The sequence below is a fragment of the Leuresthes tenuis genome, unplaced genomic scaffold (genome assembly GCF_036924035.1).
Source record: "Leuresthes tenuis unplaced genomic scaffold, fLeuTen1.0.hap1 SCAF_17, whole genome shotgun sequence".
NCBI lineage: Eukaryota > Metazoa > Chordata > Actinopteri > Atheriniformes > Atherinopsidae > Leuresthes > Leuresthes tenuis.
The window spans coordinates 1,842,224-1,862,200 of NW_027325371.1; the positions used below are offsets into that span (position 1 = coordinate 1,842,224).

Consider the following 19,977-nt stretch of genomic DNA (forward strand, 5'->3'; position numbering starts at 1 on the left):
TTTGATATTTTCTCTTTTACATTAAATTTGTTTTTAGTATCTGAACATTTAGACTTTTTAATGATTTTAGACTTTTTGATAAAACGTTTAATTATTTATCTAAAAACTTTACTTCATCGATGAAAATGTATCATTTTTACAAACTGTAAAAAGGATGATGTAAGCATGACATTAATATGCATCTCTATTAATGTCCTCACTGCTTTAACACCTGTCATTTGTTCCAGTTACTGGAAACTTAACTGCTCTATGCTACAAAATAGTGAAACTAAAAAATTATGAGGGATATGATCTCATTTTACTGGTCCAAAGCAAACAATGAAAACTCTTTTGGGACTAATTGGGAACTCCTTAAATATGAGTTGGGAACATTTTTAGGAAAGTGTGGAGCTCAAGCTGTCAAAGCGAGAAAAGCAGAAGAGTTGAAGCCTGTGTGGAGCAGAACTAACTTATCCAGCAAAAACCCGACTCCTCAACAGAGGAAGAAACAGAAGAACTCCTTCTCCTGCAAATCAAACTCCTTGACTTATATTTCCAGAAAGCAAATGGTGCCTTTATCAGGTCTCGCTCCAAATGGTGAGAAGAAGGAGAACAAAACACTCATTACTTCTTTAATCTTTAATGCCGCCAACAATAATGTTAGTAGGTTCAGTATTAACGGAGCTGTTACTGAAGATCATCGTAAAATAGCAGGTTTTTGTTCTCATTTTTCTAAAGACCTGTACAGTTCCAAATGTTGTCAATCGGCAGCTGATAGTTTTTAAATTCCCTGTCGGTTAAGACAACAGGTGAAGCAGATAAAGTATCCTGTGACAGGCCTTTATCTGCTGTAGAAGTGCAGCAAGCCATCAATCAGCTCAGAAACAATAAATCTCCAGGGTCTGATGGACTAACAGCTGAATTTTAGAAATCTTTCATTGCTGAACTGACTCCCTTTTTACAGAAAGTCTTTATAGAATATAGAAATAACCAATGCTCTCAACCCTCTCTTAATGTTGGAGGGTTGAGATTCCCATCATGCTGTGTGAATGTCACAAGTTACAATATTTCTGTAGAAGTCACAGAGAGTTAAAAACATGTAAAAATCCGCTCTGCCACATACTGTGGGCTGGTTCAAACTGTCACAACTTGGAGGGTATAGTTCAGAAAGCTGAGAATTATCTCCAGATTTCAGCCACATCTCATTTAAAAATATAAAATCAGGCTGAATATAAATGATAAAACCATCTGAAATCAAAGTGCTGTTGGAAAGAGCTTTTTTTACATTAAAAAGAGTGAATTTAACCGAGAAAATAAAGAAGCTGAAGAACCTTTAATCAGTTCATATCAGTCAGTTATCTCTCTGCTGACTCTCTCATTATCAGACTGATGAACATTAGAGCCAGAATCCTGCAGTAAGAGGAGTAATGTTGGTGAGAACATCAGTATTACTGTATTTGAGGAGTTGTAGTTACTGACCGTGACCACTGGAGGGCAGTGATGATCGTAGTTTCTCTGTTACAGTCCACATGATGACAATGACGTCAGCAAGCAGCAGGGGAGTCACAATGCAACAGTTAAAGTAGTTTATACAAAACATTATGTTAGAATAAATAATGACAGAACAGCTGAAAATATAGATTAAAAATATAGAACTTTATCTACAGAGTGTCCCAAGATTTAAAAGTTGTATAAATATGGCAGTGCAATAAAACTACTTATTAACAGTGGCGTCATTAGGCTGAAGCCCCCCTAAAATATTATTTTTTAAATAAAATTAATTATAATCATATTTTTTGAATAAAAAAATGCCGACATATTCAATATAAAATGGCCAGAATATGAGTAATAATAATATAACTTGTCATTATTCCCTTGAATATGATGATAAATCTGTCAGTTTCCCCTCACTTCATAGCGTAAGGTAGAGAGAGCCCCTTCAGGGCCTCGTTATCCAGCCCATTCCACCTGTTCATATGGAGAACTCCCACATCACTGAACATCCTGTCCACGTTTCCCTGTGACTTTGCTTGCAGTCGGTACCTGCAGCGCTGTACCTTTGAAGCACTCAGAGCCCAACAGAACAGCATCAGGAGAAGAACGGATGGATGAAGAATGGATAGAAGCAAGTTCTTCCAAAAAGTCCTTCTTCATCACTGCTGGTAGTAACAGTTAGTTAGCTCCATCCCCAGCTAACAGCAGAAAGTCTCATGGAGTCAGTAAACCAAATGCTCTGTGTTTGACAAATAGAAACCTGGCTTGCATCCTGTAGACAATCTGTGCACGTCTTTGGTGTTTTTTGCTCAGTAGTTATATCTCAGCTCTGAAAGAGACTTCAGACCTGGCAGAAGCTTTGATCTGTGAACAAGCAGTGTGTGACACTGTGATTTAGTCACGTCAGGCATCATGGAGTGGAGCCAAGGCTGTAACTACCATTGAGGCCTCAGAGGTCGTGTCCTCGGTATTCTTTATTCTTTATCCTTTTTAGGAGTTGTGACTCATGACCTCAGTATTTATTCTGCTTACGGCCCTGAGTGGAGCCACACAGTTTTTTGACCTCACTCTTTTTATTTGTATTTCTCATTTTTGTGGATGGTCATGCTGGACTGTTGCATCTTGCTTTATTTTATAAGTAAATGAAGGAAACTAAGGAGAGGATCCTGTGGAGTTTTTCCTTTGAGTGTGAGGTGGATAACGAGGCTGAGAGCGTCCAGCTCATGGCTTCATTATTTAGGAACCTACACCAGAGATAACACAGGAATAAAGGCGACCTATGACCTCTGTTCAGTTTCTCTGACTGTGGGATTTAGCCACACCCATTCCTGAAGTCTCCATGATGGGCTCAGTTTTATGGAGTCACTGTGAGCTGCTCAGATAGATGAATTATTGACTCCTCAGGCTATCAAAGGTGGCTGCTGTGGGATGTGTTCTCTGCTGGTTATGGCCTGTAAAGTCTATCTGCCTGCAGAGGCCAGCAGCTGTGCTTCTGAATGTTTGTCTTTGTTGGTTTTATCCACCCTTTAAGAACATATTAAAAACCAAATCCAAGTGAAACACTTCAGTAGCTTTTTCTGGATAAATCACTTGTTTCTGTGTTATTTCAACATGAATCTCCTCTGGGAGGGGAGGCGGGTGTCCTGATCGACTCCTGCCCTCCTGAACATTTACTGTCTGAGCTTCGGCCCTCAGAGGGCCCAGATTTTCATTATTTCTGCTCTTTATCCACCGTCTGAACCACCAAACATCTGAAAACCAAACAGAAAATTACAGGAAAGTTTTGTTTCCTTTAGCTTTTGTGAATCATTCCTAAACACCTTCCCCACATGACTGATCACATGATCAATCAGCTGTTTGAGGCAATAAACATGAGCAGCACTGATATAAAAGAAGAGTCCCAGCAGTTTAAAGGATTCCTGCAGATCTCTCTCCATGTTTCTCTGCTTTTTCTTGTGTTTTCTTCCTTCAGGTTTAGTTTCCAGTGAGCCACCGATACTCTGTTTATTTGGACAGCAGCCTTTAGCGCCCCCTGCTGGCCGCAGCACACACTACTTTATTCAGCCCAAACCAGCTGATGGAAACACAATTAGATCACAGGGGGTCAAGGAAGAGCTGAACCGCATCAGCAGCTTCAGGCTTTCTCAGCTCATCCTGCAGGCATCACTGTGGAGACACTTCTGAGTCTTTGAAGGGAACATTTCAGAATAAAAGAGCAGGAAAGTCTTTCTCTACAGTCAGCAGCATAAGAGCATAAATTCTGTCCACACCACACTACATTTGGGCTGTTTGAGGCAACAGCATGAAATATTCAGAAAGACAGCAGTGAAACACTCAAAGCTTGTTGTGGCTGAAGTGTTGATGATGAAGCTCTGAGGCTCACTGTGCTGCTGTTTAATGTTTAAATCCTGCTTCTGCTGGGAGAAACAGAGAAATACACCTTTAGTTTGAAGCTTTGACGCAGGACAAAAGCAGCAGTCAAACACACCTAAAACTCTGGGGAAATGTTCCACCCAGTTTGCTAAAAACACCTTTGTCTTAGACTTAAAATCCATCTTTTTTTATTCTACTGAGATCAAAACTGGTCATCAGCAGGAAAATCAGAGCAAAATATCGACTGAGATTAAAGCCTGACTCAAAGCCAACCCTGGATCCAGTTCAGCCCATCCTCTGCTCCCTGACTGCCAGGATGAGTGGTCTGTTCACCCAGAGTTCATTTCACTGTTGATCCTGAGCTGGTGAACATCAGTCACACCTGAACACACCTGTTCTGATGCAGAGACAGCCCTACAGGAAGCAGAGACATGTTCATGAGGGGAAGTTAGAGGCTGAATCTCAGAGAGAACTGCAGAACAAAGTTCAGAGTTTGATGTTCAGGAGCTTGGAGGCGTGTTTTAACATGAACTCCACTGGTCAGACAGCTTCTATCTGTCCCGCCTCCATCACAGGTGGACTCTGCTCTGACTGGTTCCAGGAAGCAGCTCACCTGTGTCTCAGTCTGTCGAGTGGAGAGTCTTCTTCTTCTGCAGCTCTGAACAATCTGTGAGTTTCCTGTTTGTTTCTGCTCTGTAATGTTGGAGAACATGTTCGCTTCTTATTTCAGAACAAACTTTGATCACTTTGTGTTTGAAGACAAATCTACATGATGATCAGGTTATTGATGAACTGGAATCAATCAGCATGATGATCAGCTGATGTTTCTGTTTGTTTCCTTCTCAAACAAACTGCTTCATGTTTTATTTCTGGAATCAAAGTGTCGTCTCCAGCTTTAAAGTCAGAAAGAGCAGCTTCCTGTGAAAAAAAACACCGTAACAGGTATTTTACAGTTTTCCATTTTACAGACGCCTTGTCCTCCCCCAGCAGGCGAGTATCACATGTAATAAATGAGATTCTGCTTCCTCCAGAGATAACACAGGAATAAAGGCGACCTATGACCTCTGACAGCGTTTAGTTTATCTGACTGTGGGACTTAGATCAGATTAGATTCAACTTTATTGTCATTGTGCAGAGTACAGGTACAGAGCCAAAGAAATGCAGTTAGCATCTAACCAGAAGGGCAAAATACAGAATTATTTACAGAAAGTGCAGTGGAAATCTTCTAGGAATAAATATCTATTATAAATATATGTACATTGTGAAGAGAGTGCATACTAAGATCTAAGATCTTGGTAATAGCTGAATGTCTTGTGACCCGTTTAAAGTTTGAATGGTGTCTCTAACTGGAAGTATGCAGAAGTATGGGTTGAAAAGAGGATGAAGGGTTTGAAGCGTTTCCAACTCATTTAAAAGACGGGAAAATTCATATAAAAGTTTAATATTTTGAAAAGTATAAAAGCTAGAAATACCAAAAGTCACAGCAGCCATCTCCTGTACCTGCTGAACGTTTTGAGACCAAATTTGTTGAAATCAGTGAAAGTATACAGGAGTAGTTAAGTGACAGAAGAACTGGGAATATGGAGAAAAAAAACAGGAACACTGTAGTGAGAATGCTTAATCAGCATTCTCACAACTAACCAACACACCGTCACATGGTTCATGCAGCCCTGAACAGTGCTGTAAAAGCAGAGAGGCGACACTCCCTCAGACTTCTACAGAAAGAAAGTAATGCAGAAGTCATGTGGATCATGGAGCTGCACATAGTTCCAAACCGCAGCAGTTCCACCATTGAACGCTGTTTATTTTTGGTGTTTCTAAAGTATTTTCTCTGGTAAGTTGATGAAATTACAAGATTCTTTGGCATTGGGAGGTATTAGCTGACTGCTCTTTAACTAATTAAGTCAACAGCGTTATTTCATGTAGCCAGTTTTAGTTAATTAATTATTGTTATTATTAAATATCTGTAGGTCTTTTTACACCAATCTGAGTCTGTCGAGTGGAGAGTCTTCTTCTTTCAGAATAAAATGAGCTGAATGTCAGTGATGAAGCTGTGATGCAGCATATATTTAACTTGTTTAGTCTGATGATGAGGAGGATGTTCAGAGTTCATTGTGCTTCAGTCAGACTTTACATTCAGACTAAAATAATTCTTTAACATCATCCTTTAGTTTCTGCTGTTGACCTGTTTCCTGTTTTCAAATGTTTCATTTGATCTAATTTCAGCTCCTTTTTCTCAGTATTTAGACTTTTGATCAGCTTTATTAAAGCCTCACACAGCTAAGATCTAACATCTGTCTCTGTTTGTATTTGCTGTTAAAAAGTCCTCTGAAAACTAAACTAAAGAATCCTTCATCATGGTGAATGATCTGTGTTTCCTCTGCAGATGAAGGTAGAAAGTGTGTGTGAGCTGATGTGAATCCAGCAGCATGGATCAGTGTGAGGACACTAAAACCACTCTGTGTGGGGAACATGAGAGCCAGAGCAAAGCTCAGAGGTGAGACCACCATCTCTAACTGTCCATGACTCTTCTCCATGTCAGAGCTCAGCGCTCACATCACCAAACCACCTTTATTCACAGGAACCAAGCTGGATCTGCAGCTGAACCTGGACCTGAACCCAGCTGTGTGTCCTTTAAGAGCAACAGGTCCAAGGCAGATATTATTAATTTCCAACATGATGTTCCATCAGACAAACAGTGAGTAGCTGTCAGTATTCAGTGGAGGCTGCATCATGGTTCAGATGAATTATTTCAGACTTGGATCAGTTCTTGATGTCTCTGATGAGATTAATCAGCTGCATCATGTGTGTAATGTGATGTTTGCTTTAGTCTTTCTGCTCTTTATTAAAACAAAGTGAAGTTTTCTGTTGATTTATTCAAAATAAATCATTTTCTGTCACATTTTTACTTTTTAATCCAAACTGAATTTTACTGAACATGTAAATTTAAGTTAAACAAGTGTTTTTTTTCCTATCAGCAGCTTTCAGAGACCTGAACCTGAACCTGAACCTGAACCTGAACCCAGCTGTGTGTCCATGAGGAGCGACAGGTCAAACTATCGTCTTATTAACTTTAAATCAGACCAACGGTCTCAGAGGTGAGCTGAGTGTAAATGGTGTAACACTGTAAAATGTTCCAGAGTCAGTCTGAACAGTTCTTATTCCAACTTGTGTTTAATGTGAGCTCTTATTCACATCATTTCATGTTCACATGTGAAACTGTCAGAGTGGAAAGAATGGATGTTAAAACAGGTCTCTTTCAGTGAGGAAAATATTAAGAATGATATTTATTATAGAGGAGCTGTTTCTAAAAGAAATGTTCTGAACAATGTCAGCTGCTTTACAAACAGTCTCACATGAACAGAGTCACATGGATCAATAATATGAAGCTGAACCTCAGTATATAGGAACTAACTAACCCTCAAACTGCTTCATCTGACATCAGCTTCCTCCCACTGTTAGAGACACACTGAGCTCTTATCTTCTGGAACACAGATGCTGCTGATGTGCAGCTTCAGAGTTAATCAGCTGCTTTATGGCTGCGTTCACTGTTCACATCCACACATCCCTTCATGGACCTTTACCTTGTGTTTGTCTCTGTGTGGACAGACACAATGTGAGCTCATTCTTCATCATTCCTCCACAGAGTGGACCAGCAGAGCTCAGAGGTTCCCAGTGGTCAGTCTGCCCAGCAGCATCAGACACAGCTGGACTCCATATTTATGGTCTGTACATGTACAACAGCTACTTTTCCATCTATTGTGTTCACAGTCATCTCCAGGCTGCACTTTGCAGACCAGCGGATTGTCAGTGTGTCCAACATGGATCTGATGTTTGGCTCCATGATTTCAGCCTGATTGGCTCATTCATATAGTATTCTGTTCCAGCTGCTGGAGGACGACATGCTCACTTTTGTGAAGGAGGAGCTGAAGAAGATCCAGAAGGTCCTGAGTCCAGATTACCCAGAATGCTTAGAGAGTCAGAGGGAGGGTGAGGCTGAAGAGCAGAGGAGCAGCAGAGAGGCATTAGTGAAGATCACAGTTCACTTCCTGAGGAGAATGAAGCAGGAGGAGCTGGCTGAGCGTCTGCAGAGCAGTAAGAGGATTTCTCTAAAGATTTAACCTGCTGGATAAATGACACATTTACTGATGTCTCAGCTCACAGAACAACACATGTTCAAATACTCATTCTTTACAGGGTGGAAATGTCTGTTTACTGATGTTATTTCTTGTCTTCATTCAGAACTTTGTGGACGTAAAGTTAAATCTGCTCTGAAGAAGAAGTTCCAGTGTGTGTTTGAGGGGATTCCTAAAGCAGGAAACCCAACCCTTCTGAATCAGATCTACACAGAGCTCTACATCACAGAGGGGGGGACTGGAGAGGTCAATGATGAACATGAGGTCAGACAGATTGAAGCAGCATCCAGGAAAGCAGACAGAGCAGAAACATCCATCAGACAAGAAGACATCTTTAAACTCCCACCTGGAAGAGACGAACCAATCAGAGCAGTGATGACAAAGGGAGTGGCTGGCATTGGGAAAACAGTCTTAACACAGAAGTTCACTCTGGACTGGGCTGAAGGCAAAGCCAACCAGGACATCCACTTCATGTTTCCATTCACTTTCAGAGAGCTGAATGTGCTGAAAGAGAAAAAGTTCAGCTTGGTGGAACTTGTTCATCACTTCTTTACTGAAACCAAAGCAGCAGGAATCTGCAGGTTTGAACAGTTCCAGGTTGTGTTCATCTTTGACGGTCTGGATGAGTGTCGACTTCCTCTGGACTTCCACAGCAAGGAGCCCCTGACTGATGCTACAGAGTCCACCTCAGTGGATGTGCTGCTGACAAACCTCATCAGGGGGAACCTGCTTCCCTCGGCTCGCCTCTGGATAACCACACGGCCTGCAGCAGCCAATCAGATCCCTCCTGGCTGTGTTGGCATGGTGACAGAGGTCAGAGGGTTCACTGACCCACAGAAGGGGGAGTACTTCAGGAAGAGATTCAGAGATAAGAAGCAGGCCAGAAGCATCATCTCCCACATCCAGACATCACGAAGCCTCCACATCATGTGCCACATCCCAGTCTTCTGCTGGATCACTGCTACAGTTCTGGAGGATGTGTTGGAAACCAGAGAGGGAGGAGAGCTGCCCAAGACCCTGACTGAGATGTACATCCACTTCCTGGTGGTTCAGGCCAAAGTGAAGAAGGTCAAGTATGATGGAGGAGCTGAGACAGATCCACACTGGAGTCCAGAGAGCAGGAAGATGATTGAGTCTCTGGGAAAACTGGCTTTTGAGCAGCTGCAGAAAGGAAACCTGATCTTCTATGAATCAGACCTGACAGAGTGTGGCATCGATATCTCAGCAGCCTCGGTGTACTCAGGAGTGTTCACACAGATCTTTAAAGAGGAGAGAGGGCTGTACCAGGAGAAGGTGTTCTGCTTCATCCATCTGAGTGTTCAGGAGTTTCTGGCTGCTCTTCATGTCCATCTGACCTTCATCAGCTCTGGAGTTAATCTGATGGGAGAACAACAATCATCATCAGCTCCTATCGGGGCTCAAACATCTCTTTTTTTGCAGTCTTTTATAAATATGTTCGGTTTTCGCTCTGGTGTCAATCAGCAGAAAGAACAACAAACATCCTCCCAGACATCTGAAACAACAGAAGATCAATCTGCAGATTCTCTTCGACTCTTCCATCAGAGTTCTGTGGACAAGGCCTTAAAGAGTCCAAATGGACACCTGGACCTGTTCCTCCGCTTCCTCCTGGGTCTTTCCCTGCAGACCAATCAGAGGCTCCTACGAGGCCTGCTGACACAGACAGGAAGTAGCTCACAGACAGGAAGTAGCTCACAGACAGGAAGTAGCTCACAGACCCATCAGGAAACAGTTGATTACATCAAGAAGAAGATCAGTGAGAATCTGTCTGCAGAGAGAAGCATCAATCTGTTCCACTGTCTGAATGAACTGAATGATCGTTCTCTGGTGGAGGAGATCCAACAGGCCCTGAGTTCAGGACGTCTCTCCACAGATAAACTGTCTCCTGCTCAGTGGTCAGCTCTGGGCTTCATCTTACTGTCATCAGGAAAACATCTGGATGTGTTTGACCTGAAGAAATACTCTGCTTCAGAGGAGGCTCTTCTGAGGCTGCTGCCAGTGGTCAAAGCCTCCAACAAAGCTGTGTAAGTACAGAGATAAATATGTTTTAAATACTCTGTTTACTTGTTAAAAGGAGAGAAAATAACTGAGTTATTTTTCAGATAATTTCAGTTTGTAGATAACACAGATTCACAGCAAACAGATACATCAGATCAGTTCACATAAAGAGGAAAGAAACACACTGCAAGAATGTGGCAACACTTTATAATATAGAATTAGGATAAATGTCATCATTATTTATTAATTTAACCATCTTTAATGTGAATAATTAATAATTACATAACTTAACTCTTTTCCTGTTATTCCGCCTCAGACTGAGTGGCTGTAACCTCTCAGAGAGAAGCTGTGCAGCTCTGTCCTCAGCTCTCAGCTCCCAGTCCTCCAGTCTGACAGAACTGGACCTGAGTAACAACAACCTGCAGGATTCAGGGGTGAAGCAGCTGTCTGTTGGACTGCAGAGTCCAAACTGTAACCTGGAAGCTCTCAGGTCAGGATTCATTCAGCTGTTCAACTGCTGATCATTTTAATTCTGCTTTACAGTCATGGATGAACAGCTGACCTGTTCAGGATGGTGTCTGCTGTTGGTGTCTTTTCTCTCAGTATCTGCCATTTGTGTTGTTTTCTGCAGCCTGTCAGGCTGTCTGATCACAGAGGAAGGCTGTGCTTCTCTGATCTCAGCTCTGACCTCCAACCCCTCCCATCTGAGAGAGCTGGACCTGAGCTACAACCATCCAGGAGACTCAGGAGTGAAGCAGCTATCAGCTGGACTGGAGGATCCACAGTGGAGGCTGGACACTCTCAGGTATGGAGAGGTCTGCTGCAGCATCACACAATGTCTGATGGAGGAGGAAGAGCTGGAAACATGTTCTCTGTCCTTCACTCAGCCCTGTCTTTTTGCTTCATGCTGGTTCTGAGTTTTATATGAACCTACATGTAGGAGCCTTTTTCCTTTGTTCACTCAAGCAGATCTTTACACAGAACATTTAACAGCTTTATGTTGGTCTGCAGCTCAAAAACATCACAGTTTCTACATAAAGGGTGAAAAACTGTGGAATGACTGTTTTCCTGACTTTTCCCTCTTCCAGAGATACAGCTTACATCTCACTATGTGATGATGTTCATGTTAAACGTCAGTCAGCTGACTCCCAGGTCAGAGTTCAGACCAACCTGACATGTTGTCCACAGTCCGTTCACTTTGTTAGTTCGTTCTCACTCACCAATGATCACAGTTAGGAGTTAAAAACACACAGTCAGGGTTTAAATTAGAAATGGTTACAGATCACACATTTGACCTCTCAGTCCAGCTGCATCAGGTGATCCGTGCAGTTTCACCACTTAATGACGTCCACATTTCTGGCCCTGATGGGCCTCTGCTGACTGGCTGCTGATGAACTGGTGCTGCTGCTGTTGACCTGCTCACTTTGGCATCGGTTCAGCATCAAATTCATCCTGTTTTAAACTCACTGTCATACTCTGAATGGACGTAAATGTGATTTTCAGATTCAGAGAAATCTTCCTCGTCATTGTCTTCCCAATCTTCTTTGTCTTTGGGCTTTGACTGAGCTGTTCCAGAACCCTGTGTTTCTGATTCCTTTGGAGAAGTTTCTTGGTGGGTTTACTGGAATGTTTTCTCTCATTGTCATGTAGCATGGTCCACCTCTGCTTCAGCTGCAGTTTCTGGACAGATGGTTTCACATTTTCCTCAAAGAGCCTCTGAAATGGTGAAGAATTCATGTTGGATTCTGTGATGGAGAGTTGACCGGGCCCTGCCTCAGACCCAAACCATTACATTTACAGCTTCATGCTTTACTGTTGGTTTAAAGTTCTTCTGCTCAAATATTGCCTTTAGTTTACACCAAACAAGTTCCCTGTTACAGTGTCCAAATAATTCAGTTTTAGATCCATCCAAAATTATCCAAAGTCCAGGGACCAGATGCATAAATCCATTCATCCATTTTCTCTACCTGCTTAATTCAGTTCATGTTGGCAGGAACTGGAGCCTATCCCAGCAGCCACAGGGCGAGAGGCAGGTCCACCCCGGGTGGGTCTAGAGTCCATCTCACACACAAACACACAAACCGCTCATACAGATGTTCCTGCATTAAATAAAGAGAATCTGCACACTTCACATATTCCTCAGACTGTGCGTACAGATGTTTTCAGTGTAATTTAAGTCTGATCCGAAGTGGAGATGAAACTTCTGAAACATCCCATACTGTCCACGTACTTTCATAACTTATTTCCATAACTTCAGACACAGTCGGCTCCTTTTCCTTTCACCGGCTCATGAGCTGGTTAGAAGTGATGACGAGCAGCAAGGGAGGAGCAAACCTCTGTCAGGAGGAGGAGGAAATGTCTGCCAGCATTAGCCGGTGTCCCCTTAAAACAGCATGGATCTGTCAGAATGATGGAGGTTTATCAGGTCATTTCTGAGATAAATGGGCCACAAAGAAAACATACATACCAGCAATCATCTGCTGGTTAATGCACAGCCTGTAAGGAAACATATTCAGCAGATTCAGAGACTTTATTCATCCAGTTAAAGGGATATTTCTGTGTTTTTCAAGTGGGGCTGTGTGAAGGACTCAGGAGCAGTCAGCATCTTCCTCAGTGTAGAACAATGTGTGTGTGAGAGCCATGTAATGTCCATGTGTGCATGCTGAAAGAGACGGTGCTGCTCTGACCCCCCTCCTCCTTTCAGGGTGGAGCCTGCTGGAGAACGATGGCTGACACCAGGTCTGAGGAAGTGTAAGTGTGTTCTTCATCTGATTCATGACATCCAGCCATCTTCACACTGTCACATCACTCACTGATCAAAGTGAACAGATGATAGATCAATAACTGCAGCTGGCTTGTGTTTGTTCTCTCCATCAGATTCCTGTCGACTCACCATCGACACAAACACAGTGAACAGATACCTGAAACTGTCTGACAACAACAGGAAGGTGACACGTGTGAAGGAGGTTCAGTCATATCCTGATCATCCAGACAGATTTGATTTCTGGCCTCAGCTGCTGTGTAGAAATGTTCTGACTGGTCGCTGTTACTGGGAGGTCGAGTGGAGAGGAGAGGTTTATATATCAGTGAGTTACAGAAGAATCAGCAGGAGAGGAGGATACAGAGACTGTTTGTTTGGAAGGAACGATCAGTCCTGGAGTCTGTTCTGCTGTTCTGATCATCGCTCTGATAGTTTTGGTTACTCTGTCTGGCACAATAACACAAAAACATCCATCTCCTCCTCTGTCTCTAACAGAGCAGCAGTGTATGTGGACCGTCCTGCTGGCACTCTGTCCTTCTACAGAGTCTCCTCTGACACACTGATCCACCTCCACACCTTCAACACCACATTCACTGAAGAACCTCTGCTTCCTGGGTTTGGGTTCTGGTTTCCTGGTTCCTCAGTGTCTCTGTGTTGAGCATAAAGAGTTTCCTCCTGTCAGAGAATCTCTGTTGAACAGATAGTTCAGTCTGTACATGTCTGTCTCTTTCACTCAGAAACACCTTTTCAGATTCATGGATTCAGTCAGTTTCTGGTTAAAACTCTTCTAAATGATTCCTTGGAAACTTCTTCCTCTTCCAGTCCTTTAAAGATGGAAGCTGCCATTCTTCCAGGATGTTGTTTTTCTGTGTTTCCAGTCAAAGCTTCACACTGAATATCAGTATGTTGTGTTTCTCTGCAGCTCACTGCAGCTGAGACCATTCAGTTGCTGTCAGCTGCAGTTAGTTTGCTGCACATGTGACAAACTGTGACATCAGAGAGGAATCACTGAGCTGCAATCAGCCCAGATGAATTTCCAACCTGCTGACAGATCTTCTCTGATTCTGCTCCAATGAGCAGAAGGTTGGTGAGCAGCCAGGGTTCATCCTGATGATGTGCAATTATAGACTGAATTATTGAGTTCTGATCGCAGACTTTTGATATTTTACATAATTATTTTTAACATTCAGTCTCACAATGTTTGACTTTGTGTTTGAAATGTTGAATTTTTAAAATCTTCAACAAATGTTTTCAAAAATAATTTTGATATTTTCTCTTTTACATTAAATTTGTATTTATTATCTGAACATTTAGACTTTTTAATGATTTTAGACTTTTTGATAAAACGTTCAATTATTTATCTAAAAACTTTACTTCATTGATGAAAATGTATAATTTTTGCAAATTGCAGCTTTTTAGTTTGAAAGATACGAAAAAAGCCAGAGCAAATTTTATTTTATAAAGATTTTATTTCCACATTTTTCTGTTCTGCATTCTTCATATGCCTGTTCCTTTAAAATGTATGTAGGATGATGTAAGCATGACATTAATATGCATCTCTATTAATGTCCTCACTGCTTTAACACCTGTCATTTGTTCCAGTTACTGGAAACTTAACTGCTCTATGCTACAAAATAGTGAAACTAAAAAAGGATCAGGGATATGACCTCATTTTACTGGTCCAAAGCAAACAATGAAAACTCTTTTGGGACTAATTGGGAACTCCTTAAATATGAGTTGGGAACATTTTTAGGAAAGTGTGGAGCTCAAGCTGTCAAAGCGAGAAAAGCAGAAGAGTTGAAGCCTGTGTGGAGCAGAACTAACTTATCCAGCAAAAACCCGACTCCTCAACAGAGGAAGAAACAGAAGAACTCCTTCTCCTGCAAATCAAACTCCATGACTTATATTTCCAGAAAGCAAAGGGTGCCTTTATCAGGTCTCGCTCCAAATGGTGAGAAGAAGGAGAACAAAACACTCATTACTTCTTTAATCTTTAATGCCGCCAACAATAATGTTAGTAGGTTCAGTATTAACGGAGCTGTTACTGAAGATCATCGTAAAATAGCAGGTTTTTGTTCTCATTGTTCTAAAGACCTGTACAGTTCCAAATGTTGTCAATCGGCAGCTGATAGTTTTTAAATTCCCTGTGGGTTAAGACAACAGGTGAAGCAGATAAAGTATCCTGTGACAGGCCTTTATCTGCTGTAGAAGTGCAGCAAGCCATCAATCAGCTCAGAAACAATAAATCTCCAGGGTCTGATGGACTAACAGCTGAATTTTAGAAATCTTTCATTGCTGAACTGACTCCCTTTTTACAGAAAGTCTTTATAGAATATAGAAATAACCAATGCCCCCCCCCCCCCCCCCCAACACATTTACTCTCACTCTTAATTCCCAAAGCGAAAAAGGAAAATCTACTTTTAGACAATTGGCGAGCGACCTGCTACTAAAGAACGATTCCAACATATTAGCTCACTTATTGGCAACAAGATTCAGATCAGAGCTGGACTCTGTTACCATGGAAACACAGTCAGGCTTTATGAAGAAGAGGCATGTTGCAGATAATGTGAGGCTCGTCCGAGACATGTTGGATTATCCAGAAATGGTGGAGGATGATGGGTTCATTGTGTTTCTGGATTCCTACAAAGCCTTTGATACAGTCCAACATCCGTTCATTTTACAATCCCTTAAGAAATTTGGCTTTGGCAACTATTTTTTCTCAGCTGTCAAAAGTCTACATCTAGAAAATCTACATCACAGAAGTAACAGCTCAGTTAAACTAATGGGTGGAATGTCTCCTGGATTTAAGGTCTCCAGAGGCATTAGACATCGGTGCCCTGCTTCACCTGTTCTTACTTGCAGCTCAGCTCAGAACATCAGAGGGATGTTCTGTTTGGGCTCTTTGACTTCAACGAAAATAAAGAAAAATTCAACAAAACATTTATTATTAACCTCATCATACTGATGGCGAAATTTCACATTCCTAAATGTAAATTTACTCAGAGAAAACCTTCTTTTGTTGCCTTTCACAGTGAGCTCAGGCAGTTTATTTTCTCCATTAAATTTTCTAACAACCGTAAAGATAATATCTGAAAACAATTTAATTTACAGTTCTTGGTGGGATGGCTCGGGAGTCTGCTGTATCTGTACAATGTTTTGTGTGCTGTGCTTTCTGCACATTTACGTAGAATAATATAAGTAATAATAATAATATAGTTTCTTTCAAAGAATCCCAAGCGGCGCAGGAGAGTGACGTCAGTGACCGCTCTTCTTCTGCGTTTGTCGGGCTCAGCTGCACACAACATGGCGCCCTCTGACACCGTCGCACAATCCCGGTGAGAATTCGCTTCCCATGTGGAGTTGAACACAGTTTCTGAGTCGGATTACCGTGACAGACTTGAGCAGATTATAGAGAACTTGGCTGCATACTCTGCCGTCACAGATACGATGTCAGCGAAGCTGCCCGAGCTAACTGGCTCTCAGTCCTTCAGCGACTCGACGCCGCGGTGCCTGAGAGGGGACGACCGGTGTCGTGCCGAAGTAGTTCTCCCCGACAGAAGCTGTAGGAGAGCTGGCTCCTCCTAACTATACCCGATTGCACCCATGTCCAGAGGAAAGAACAGTCTGCAGGTCCCTGAAGTTATTGTTTGATGGCTGCTGCTGTCAGTGAGGTTTTGCTAAGTCTCTCATTATTTGCAGCACAACACCTGCTTGGATTTGTCTGCAGCCAACGTAGGGCGCTATGATTCATTTCAAAGAGCTGAGAACACCCGCACAGAGAACTAAACAATCGCACTGTAGCCCAAACTATTTCCCACCAAAATCCGTCTCATTCTTTTCTTTATCTTTTAACAATGTTTTAATGCGCGCGTGTCCTGACGCGATTCCACGAATCCTGTGAAGAAGCGGTGTCCAATAACACGCTGGAAGAAGTTTCCAGCCAAGAATGCGCTGAATGAATGCGGCTGTTCTCATCGTGGTGACGGGCTGACAAATCTACATGGTTGGAACTTTTAATGTTGGAGGGTTGAGATTCCCATCATGCTGTGTGAATGTCACAAGTTACAATATTTCTGTGGAAGTCACAGAGAGTTAAAAACATGTAAAAATCCGCTCTGCCACATACTGTGGGCTGGTTCAAACTGTCACAACTTGGAGGGTATAGTTCAGAAAGCTGAGAATTATCTCCAGATTTCAGCCACATCTCATTTAAAAATATAAAATCAGGCTGAATATAAATGATAAAACCATCTAAAATCAGGGTGCTGTTGGAAAGAGCTTTTTACATTAAAAAGAGTGAATTTAACCGAGAAAATAAAGAAGCTGAAGAACCTTTAATCAGTTCATATCAGTCAGTTATCTCTCTGCTGACTCTCTCATTATCAGACTGATGAACATTAGAGCCAGAATCCTGCAGTAAGAGGAGTAATGTTGGTGAGAACATCAGTATTACTGTATGTGAGGAGTTGTAGTTACTGACCGTGACCACTGGAGGGCAGTGATGATCGTAGTTTCTCTGTTACAGTCCACATGATGACAATGACGTCAGCAAGCAGCAGGGGAGTCACAATGCAACAGTTAAAGTAGTTTATACAGAACATTATGTTAGAATAACCAATTTGAGCTTTTTTACATTAAAAAGAGTGAATTTAACCGAGAAAATAAAGAAGCTGAAGGGTATAGAAGAACTTTGATTCAGTTCAGTGGCACAGCAGATCTTTCTGGCTTTGCTATCATCTTCCTGTAGATTATTTTCACCTGAATATGAGAAACTGAGGGTCAAAGTGCAGCGAAGCCGGCTCTGCTGTTTCAGACGACAGGAGATCAGGATCAGGGAGGAATCAGGTTTTGGTCGACTGGTTGTGAAGCTTTTAACAATAATGTGGACGGCCGTCAGATTTGGTGGAGCAGATGTGATGAATGCCATGAAGTAAGTTTACAGGGAGAATTCAGAGCCCAGATTTGGGATCAAATAAGAGAAGAAGCTGAAGCATCTTTAGCTTTTAAATAGAGTTTAATTCAAGTGTCAGCGGCTCACACCAAACTCCATTCAAATTTTGTCTAATTTAATGTTTCCTCAGTTTTCAGCTTGAACATTCACCTCAAACTGTGTGTGTGTGTTTCTGTGTGTGTGTGTGTGTGTGTGTGTGCAGCTGGGTTTCTTTAGGCGAACTCCACCCCCCACTGATGATGATGATGATGATGATGAAGAGTAGCAACTGGCTGAGGAGAGTCTAATGACTGAATAACACAAAGTGACATGAGGCTAACCGTGACTGTTGTTTTCTTCCTGATATTTTCTGTTTGCTTGAAATAGCTGAATTATAAATAACTCAAACATCTGCAATGAGTGAAGAAGGAAGGAAAGATGAAGGGATTAAAGAAGGGGAAAGGATGGAAGGAATGATGGAGAGAGGATAAGTGAAAGGAAGGAAGAATCCACTGAAAGAAGGGAAGAAGGAAGGATTTGTTGTTCTGATTTTGTTAACATTCGTTTGCTTTATCAGAAAAAACTGTTGGATTGTGATTTGATTATTAATTGTTGTTCTTATTGATTATTGGACAGCAAGTGCCAGGATAGATTATTTAAATGTATGCTATAATATGTTGGACAAAGCGACAGGAAAACAGAGAGCTATACCGGCTGGGAGATTTAAATATTGACTGGCTGTCTGAGAACTGTCCTCTGAAGAATAAGCTTAAATCTATTACTGACACCTGTGGTTTGTCTGAATTAATGCATCAACCTACAAGAATTTCTCCTCACAGTAAAGGATCTTTAACATCAAAATGTATTGATCACATTTACTGTAGTATTCCTGATATGTGCTCTACACCTGTTTCTGTACCAGTTGGCTTCAGAAATCATGACTGTGTTGCTTTTTCCAGGAAAACAAAGCCATCTACAGCCTGTCCCAAAATTATAATGAAAAGAACTGATAGAACGTTTAATGTGGAGAATTTTCTCAGTGAACATTCAATGGGGTGATATATAAACTGTTAATGATGTGGATACCTCTTAATTTATTTATGGATATTTGGATTAAAATTGTTAACAATCATGACCCGTTAAAAAAATTTACAGTTAAAGCCAAAAGTGCTCCTTGGACTGATACTGAATTAAAGAGTTTGATGTTTAAAAGGGATGAGGCTAAAAAGGCTGCTGTGCTTTCTGCTTCTACTGTAGACAGAAAACTTTATTCTACGCTAAAGAAACAAGTGACAAAATATATTAACAAAAGAGAATCTCAGACAGCGGTGAGGATGGTAAAAAAATATGGAATGGATGTGGAATCATGTGGAAAACATCGACCTGTAGCGCTTTTATCGAATTGAATAATTCATTGCTTTGAGTTGAGCTCTTTCTGTTCAATGACTCTAAACCTGATTAGATATTATATGTTCAGTTCATGGTTTCATGTGGTTATCAACAGTCATTATTACAACTTTAATAACTACACTGAAGTATTTAAGTGTTTAAAAACACATAATTTAATCTGTTCATTGAACTGACATCATGAAGTTCATCTTTTCACCACCAGAGGGAGATAAATCCAGATCAATGAAGAGTCCACTTTGTTCATCAGAGCTTCAACAGCCAAACAGTGACACATGGAAACAGAAACAGAGTGTTTGTTTGTTCCCTCTGAGCATCATGAGAAGGGTTAATGTCTTCAGGCGTCAGCATCTGACTTTAACCGAGTCTGACCGGTCCGACGACATATTTTCACCTTGAAGAGACGAAGGTGTGGCTGTCTGAAAGATCTCACAGTTGGATAAACTGTGTTTCCTCTATTTCCTGTTAAATGAAACTAGCTGCTGAATTCCAGCTCAAACTAACCTATAAGGCAGATTAGCTGAAAGCTCTCAGCATGACATCATGTAATGATGTGATGCTGATCAGATCAACTCCAGCTGTAACATTAACTAATGAAAATTAATCAGCCTGCTTTCTTTTTGGCCTTTTTTCTCACACTGAAACCAAACTTGACTCTGTTAGTTTCTTCATCTCTTTACTCTTATTTTCTAATGAACACACAGGATGTTTCCCTTTAAATGTTGAAGGTTCAGAGCTGCAGGTGAAATATCTGAACAAAGAAAAGGAAACTGAAAAGTCCTGGAAAGATCTGATCCAGTTTGTAGGAGATAAATCAGCTCCAGTTTACTGTAAATCTGAAAAACTGTGGTATTCGTGTCTCATCCCATCATCAGCATTAC

General features: G+C 41.5%; 1 protein-coding gene across 1 annotated transcript; it reads left to right on the forward strand.

Annotated features, from left to right (window-relative positions):
* Window positions 1-5,588: 5,588 nt before the first annotated feature.
* Window positions 5,589-13,822, forward strand: LOC140273178 (NLR family CARD domain-containing protein 3-like). The gene is made up of 9 exons (XM_072368692.1): window positions 5,589-5,680; window positions 6,428-6,544; window positions 7,493-7,571; window positions 7,734-7,941; window positions 8,089-10,024; window positions 10,315-10,488; window positions 10,630-10,803; window positions 12,703-12,749; window positions 12,876-13,822. Exons 1-9 carry the CDS (start codon window positions 5,589-5,591, stop codon window positions 13,415-13,417), a joined length of 3,369 nt encoding a protein of 1,122 aa, XP_072224793.1. The 3' UTR covers window positions 13,418-13,822.
* The last annotated feature ends 6,155 nt before the right edge of the window (window positions 13,823-19,977 follow it).